The sequence below is a fragment of the Neltuma alba genome, unplaced genomic scaffold, assembly GCF_004799145.2.
Source record: "Neltuma alba isolate B1F8T4 unplaced genomic scaffold, ASM479914v2 tig00010126_pilon, whole genome shotgun sequence".
Classification (NCBI taxonomy): Eukaryota; Viridiplantae; Streptophyta; class Magnoliopsida; order Fabales; family Fabaceae; genus Neltuma; species Neltuma alba.
In genome coordinates, this window is record NW_021635077.1 from 253,465 (window position 1) to 259,484 (window position 6,020).

Below are 6,020 nucleotides of genomic sequence, written 5' to 3' on the forward strand. Positions count from 1 at the left end.
GTAACAAGGATGCGACGAGACGCAAAACAGGGTCATCCCATCTGTGAGTATTTTTTTAAAAGAATATTTATTAATAATTATCATTAGATTATTTAATTCACTTATCAATAATAATAAGGGGAAATCACAAAAAAAGATCCTGGAATTTGAAAAACACAGATAGGGACCTGTGACAACTTCACTATAAGTTTTGACAACTTCATGACATATTATTATTGTCAAAAACCATAGTGAAGTTGTCACAAGTCCCTATTTGCGTTTTTCAAATTTTAGGGTCTTTAATTGCAATTTTCCCTAATAATAATTATTTTTAATAGTAATTTTCAGCTCTTAAGTTGCAGTGTTATCTCAACAAAATCTTTTTCTTCAATAAAATAATTCATAAAGTCATTATACAGTGAGGTATTTTGTTTATAGTATTGTTTTTACACCTTTTTTATATTATATAATTTGAGTTTTCTATATAATATTTTTCATAATGTTTTTATCTTTAGAAACCCAATAAAAAAACAAACATTATAATATAAAAACAATTCATCCAAGATTACAATTTTTTTTCTTTTTTTTTTAAACAAAAAAGGAGATGGGACGTCCCATTTGATGGGATGAAAATCCCCTCCCCTCCCTATTCACTGGTACGGGTCTGTCTCAGTCCTATCTCATTGTGCGAACAGCCTTAGGATTATTATTGCTCCCAACCAATGTCTACCTTTTAAAGGGCGATTGATTTCAAATAACAAACTGCTTGCAGCTGACCTACTATCCCAAGTAATGGAGTCTTCTAACCTTGGGAAGGGGACTAAGGTATGCCAAGGTGCTCAAGATTGGGCAAATATCTGGAAACTTGAATTGATTCTGGAGGAGTAAATCACTTACTTATGATCATGTTGTTGGTTCCATTGAAAGAAGAACATGTGCTTGGCAATCAAAACTTTGATTTCGAGCTTCCAGACTTACTTAATATTTATGTGCCATGTTGCATTCAATTGCCACAAAACATTTGTGACCGAATATACGCATTTTGTAGAAGCTTTTTATGGAGATTCTCTGGTAGTAAGAAGATTCTTCTGTTAAGTGCATAGTGTGTTTCAGTAGCCCATCCATGGAGGTCATATATAATGCTTGTTGGATTTGGAAAGGTATTATTGCAAATATCCATATTGATAAATTAAAATGGAAAGTAGGTAATAGTATATTTATCCCTCTTAACTACCATCTTTAGTGGCTCGTGCAGCAAGATCAAGCTACCTTGATGAATTCTCGTCAAGTGATTGACCGCTTAGTGCATGCCCCTTGATTTGGGGTTTTAGTATTTGGAATTTGTCTATGATCTGTTCTTTATATTCTCATGACATTGCAGATACCATTCTTGCCACGCCTCTTTCGATTTTAAACCATTATGATGGTTTTATACTGGAGTACTAGAAATAACTCGGGTTTTTATATGATTAAAGATGGGGTTAAATACATTCAGACTCAAATAGATAGAACTGATGATTTTTTGAACTTCTTGTGGAATATTAGTCTTCCTCTGAAGTAGTTACTTTTCATTTGGAAGCTTCTTCATGATGCAGTTTCTTCATCTAGTTTTTCTTATCATTCTTCTTTCACTTATGAATAAGCGCTCCTATCCAATCAGGCAAAATAGCAATTTAATTCTATATTCTTGCTTACACCTACAAGCACACAAGTCTAATTTCCTGGATGCGCACGTATCACACTCATTCATTCCGAGTCTATTTTTATATTATTTTATTTTATTTTCATATAATTTCAAAATATACAAAATATGAAAAAGCAAATTAATTTTTTTAATTTAAATTGATATATGGATCGCTTTTTAGGATGCAAGTGTCCGGCATATTATCTAAAAGAAAAATAATTGAATGGAAACAACAACGCTACTATATATATCTTGTCTTATTTTATTAATTTGGACACATTAAAGAAATTAGTTAAATTAATTATTTACAATAAATTTGTGTTGATTTTTTTAAAATTATATAATGTGCATTAAAACTACCCCTTACCTGGAAACCAATCTTCTACGAGTTCTCCTTTCCACTGCAAATGCTTGCGGACTGCTCCTTTTTGTGGATCTATAATTCCAACTTGCGAATCACTGCAAACAAGCTTTTTGGATAAGTTCACTGTGTTGAAAAGAGATTTCTCTAAATTCCCCCCAAGGGCTTCTCTCTCCTTGACAACACTGGGAAGAAATACTTGTCCTTATCCATAATTTCTCATCCTTTAATAATAATGTGATTTCTAAACATTGTTTGCTTAATTTTAATTATTCTATAGTAGGATTGTTAAGTGTTTGTAATTTATAGTACTTTAGTTATTATGAATGTCATTTTTTCTTTGATTAAAAAAAACTATTTCTTTGTAGAAACTCCCTTACAATTTATTAAAAGGCATCTTTTTGAAAAAAAAAAAAATTATACATTCGACAGTCAAACTAAATTGATACTTATGGAAATGAATTTGTAAATTATAAGTTTAGGATTAAATTTAATTAATCCTATAATTAACTCTTACATTAAGAATAGTAGCACTACTTTCATGGAAATGAAAATTTGTTATATAATGGAATAAATGTACTGTCAACAAACTGTGGTGTGGGTTCCTCTTCGGTTATGAGGTCAATTTCATTGCGAATTCATCTTCTACTTTTTTTTGTCGTTTGTTATTTTCTCCTCTGAATTGTGGGAATATTTATTAGAAGATAACCCCGCATAAGTCAATAACATCAACCAATGAGTAGAATTAATTAATTCCCTTATATTCATATATTTACAATTCATATGTTTGAAACAAAAATAACGTAAAAAATATGATTTTACACGGAGCACATATAATATCAATAATAATTCTTTATCATTTTATTTTATATGACTTTTGTAATATATATATAAAAATATATATATTCTCCTATATAAATAGAGTATGTGAATCAAACTGAAAGCAAGAGAAGTATGAAACACTGGAGTCATCTTTACGTTGAAAGCCATAAAAAGGTGTCTCATGTGATCGCTACCGTTAGGTTTTGAGAGGGTTTGAGTCATCACTACGTTTATTATAACTATGAGAAGTGAAGCAGTTAATGATGGACTGCAACTACCTTCATTGTTAGACTGACTGAGACTTCCCCATTCTTCAAGAGAAAACTACTTCTTACTTTAATTTTAGTGTCTGTTAGACTAGAATTTCCACTTTTCCTCCAACCAAAATAAAAAAGCAATTTTGTAGTTTAAAGTCTTTAGTTATAAATAGGAAGAATGATTAAAAAAATAACCTCACTGAAAAATGCATGTGAATCATAAATCAGGACTCCGAAATGTCTAATTAATGAGGGATTGATATAGGATTAACCTTTTTTTTTGTGAAATTACGCAAACGTAGTCTTTAATTTGAAAAATGTAAAATGACAATAACAATTTAATAAGTAGTAAGTTTAACTTAACAAATGATTATAATTAAATGAGTGACTACTAATTTTACTGAGAGCGATTAGATGAGTTCACAAAAATTAATTCCAGAATAGACTCTAATAACTTCATTGGAACCAAGCCATGTCAACCAAGCATTTTGAAACTGGGTAAAATAGCATCTAGTTTTCATATTCGTCCAACACGACTATATTTTTTGTGTGCATCTAGCATTCTAAATTAAATTTTATGGCCCTCATTTTTCTTTAAAATGATTTTTAAAATTTAACAAACATAAATATATGTAATTTAAAGTTTCGAAATTATAAATTTTCCTTAATGTTTAAACTAAACACTTTATCCACAGGACTGGCCAACTTCTTACTTTGACACTAGCAAGCTACTTAGAACTTCTTTCAAGTGAATTAGTTTTATTCCTAAGTTACTTCTTTTTTAAAGCATTTTGGTGACAAGGTAGCACACATTTGTCAAGTTTATCCTCTTTTCTTTAACTTTCTCTGCATTAAGAAAGTAAAAATTTTATATGGGTAATTGAAGATTAATATATTGCAACTTTTAATCGCGGAAGTTTCCAGATTCATGCAATACCAGAAAATCTTTTAAGTACCTACGTAAGAAGGCAATACTAGAAAATCTACCTTTTCTAAATCATAAATAATAATTTAAATGGATTAAATCAAATCATTCAACAATGGGGGTTTAGTCAATAAAGTAATGATGACCTGTGAGTGATAAGGGAGGACAAACTATATTGACATTTCTTTCAATTATTATTCATCATTTATGTATAATTATTCATATACCTTAATAATTACTCATATCCAAAATGCTTCAAACTCGCCATATATAATAATCATGCACTAACTATTAACTAATTCTAGTTATCATTATTGTTGACTCTGTTTATATATATCGCTTGATATCAAAGCTTTCTTCTTCATCCTTCAAACCTAAACCCAACATCATGTTCTTCTCTCTCAATAACCTCTCTCTCTCTTCCTTCTTCTTCTTCATCTTCTTCTTCTTCGCTTCACCATTACAGTGCATTCTCTCAAGAACTCTGCAACACCATCCGTTTCCTTCCATTGCTGATCAACGTAGCTTCCAACGCCTTGTCCAAGCTTCAAGAGGAAGTCAAATCACTGGCATTTCACATATCAAGAAATATTTTTCACATTTTGGTTATCTTGATCCATTGCAGAACAGTACTAGTTTCTCTGACGATTTCGACGAGCGATTTGAGTCGGCGCTTTTCCGATACCAACGGAACCTCGGCCTGGCCATCACCGGCAAGCTCGACTCCGACACACTCAACCAGATCGTTACGCCAAGATGTGGCGTGCCAGACACAGTGCATGATGGTCATCATGGCTTGCATTCTACAAAACATTTCATGTATTTTCCGGGAAAACCACGGTGGATACGTTCGATGCCGATGACTCTCACGTACGGTTTCTCGCCGGAGAACATGATTCAGAACTTGAGCTTAAGGGAGATAAGGGAAGCGTTTAAACGCGCGTTCGCAAGATGGGCTTCGGTGATTCCCGTGAGTTTCGTGGAGGCTGAGGATTACGGTTTTGCAGATATCAAAATAGGGTTTTACAATGGCGACCATGGAGACGGAGAGCCATTTGACGGCGTCCTCGGCGTGCTAGCTCATTCATTCTCACCGGAGAGTGGGAGGCTCCACCTGGACGCGGCGGAGACGTGGGCGGTCAACTTCCGGTTGGAAAAATCACCGGTGGCGGTGGATTTAGAGTCGGTGGCGACGCATGAGATTGGGCATTTGTTGGGGTTGTCTCACAGTACAATGAAGGAAGCTGTGATGTTTCCAAGTTTGAAGCCAAGAGATAAGAGAGCAGAACTAAACATGGACGACATTAAAGGAGTTCAATATCTGTATGGATCAAACCCTAATTTCAGATACGATTCGTCTTTAGAATCTGATATGTCTGCAAATAATAATGAAGCTTCGCATTTGGAAGCCAAATCTTTGAGAAATATTGTTGGTAGTTTTATCATGTTTTCTTTAGTTCATCATATTTTTTGTTTCTGTTTATAGTTTTTGGGTTTTTTTTTTTTTTGGTTCAGTATGGGATTAGAGGGAGATACTAAATATGATGATGTTGGGTGAAATATATAGCAGAATAGTGTATAGATTAGAGATTGACAATATGTTTGCCGACAAAGTCAAAGGGAAAAGACTTTAATTGGTGATTGTAACATAATCTGATCTTTTTCATTATAGTTTTTAATGAATTTTATATTCGTGTAAAGTGTGTGTATCAGATTTATTGTCGTTTCGATAAATGGATTGGTCTTTGGTTTGGGTTCCTTTATGGTTTTTTCCTTGTTTATTGATCAAAGCCAATATAAAGTTGCCGATTAGTATGGGATTTCTATCTTTTGGCTTACAATGTGTGTGTGTGTGTGTAATACTGTAATATCCGGGAATTTGTCACCCTATGTACAAGGGACGTTGAGGAAATGGGAGGAAAAATTTTAATAAGTTGGATATAAATAATCAGGGAAATAGAGTTATAAAATTTTAATAAAGATAAGATACCA

General features: G+C 32.8%; 1 protein-coding gene across 1 annotated transcript; it reads left to right on the forward strand.

Moving 5' to 3' along the window:
* Nucleotides 1-4,414: 4,414 nt before the first annotated feature.
* LOC114754278 (metalloendoproteinase 4-MMP) lies at nucleotides 4,415-5,728 on the forward strand. Its single transcript, XM_028943066.1, has one exon. The coding sequence runs from the start codon at nucleotides 4,417-4,419 to the stop codon at nucleotides 5,512-5,514; it is 1,098 nt and encodes a 365-aa protein (XP_028798899.1). The 5' UTR covers nucleotides 4,415-4,416; the 3' UTR covers nucleotides 5,515-5,728.
* The last annotated feature ends 292 nt before the right edge of the window (nucleotides 5,729-6,020 follow it).

Coding starts and splice junctions, on each gene's coding strand:
- LOC114754278 (XM_028943066.1), top strand. CDS start 4,417: ATGTTCTTCTCTCTCAATAACCTCTCTCTCTCTTCCTTCTTCTTCTTC.